The following is a 1,105-nucleotide window of genomic DNA, read 5'->3' as shown; positions in this document are numbered from 1 at the left end:
GTGGATACACAGTGAGGCGTGACGCTGTGTTGTCTCAGGTGTGTGTGTTGGGGGTTTTGGCTCACGTTCACGTACTCTGGTCCACAGGCCTCGACAGGGCCAGAGGTTAGGAAACACCAAGAATGGGATCAAAGATGTCCGGCATCACAGGTAACTATGGAAACCAAACTCTCTCTCTCTCTGAGGACTCCCCTCCCCCTCCCCTCTCTCTGTGAGGACTCATCCCTTCTCTGTATCCTGTGTTCCCCCTCCAGGTGGTTCAGCAGTATGAACTGGCACAAACTGCGTATGGGGCAGGTTGAGGCTCCCACAGTGAAACTCATCCGCAAGGTCAGTCTATCCAGTTCAATGGTGCTTTACTGGCATGACATCCATAATGTGTATTGCTAAATGTCTACCTAAATTGTAAATACCAATAGTATTTCCACTCTTTTTGTATACTGTATGACTCTGTATACTGTATAACCGATGCCCCAGTCGCTAACAAATAGGGTTTTGTAAAATTATTAATTGAAATGCTGTAATTTCATGCAGGACCCCTCAACAATGAGATGATGCATCTCAAGCGGTTACACCCTATCACCAGAATTCAAATACCTAAATAAAGACCACACAGTTTCAGGTTATGGAGATTGAATGGTTGCCATTTACATGTCATTGCCTCAGTTTCAATGTCTGTGTCATCCACTCCTCCAGGGCCCCTGCTACATCAACTTCGACCGCTTCCCTTTCGACCAGGCCCAGGCCGAAGAGGAGTTCTCCGGCTGGGACCGCGACTTCTAACTTCAACCGGCCCTCGAGAGTCAGAGTTCAGAGGGGACAGGGGTCACTGAAAAGCTGATCCAGACCAGAATACTTCTTGGTGACCTCAGTCTGCCCTTCACTTTTTAAGACTCTGCTAGTAAGACCACCGGAGGGGACTTTGTCGCGATGGCTATGACGAGACCTTTGGTCTACCCTGGGACGTCAAAAGATGCTACTGTACAGCATTGAGACGCATGAAGGAAGACATGTAAATAATGAACACTCCTGCATACTGTACAGGCCATCTCAACTTGACATGTGTACTTGATAAGTGTGTGTGTGTGGGGGAAATGTTAGTAGT

The 1,105-nt window shown here is 47.8% G+C and overlaps 1 protein-coding gene across 1 annotated transcript in view; it reads left to right on the top strand.

Moving 5' to 3' along the window:
* The window catches only part of prkg3 (protein kinase cGMP-dependent 3), a gene marked incomplete at both ends in the record, with an annotated part of 9,836 nt that extends 9,053 nt beyond the window's left edge, over positions 1-783 (top strand). Inside the window, 3 exons of the mRNA XM_083688895.1 lie at positions 88-150; positions 255-330; positions 697-783. Coding sequence (XP_083545021.1) covers positions 88-150; positions 255-330; positions 697-783 — 226 coding nt within the window. The remainder of the gene's footprint in view (positions 1-87; positions 151-254; positions 331-696) is intronic.
* Positions 784-1,105: the final 322 nt, after the last annotated feature.

The sequence above is a fragment of the Argentina silus genome (assembly GCF_951799395.1).
Source record: "Argentina silus genome assembly, chromosome: 17".
NCBI lineage: Eukaryota > Metazoa > Chordata > Actinopteri > Argentiniformes > Argentinidae > Argentina > Argentina silus.
The sequence above is the reverse complement of the archived record's forward strand: the minus strand, read 5'-3'. Positions and strand labels throughout refer to the sequence as shown.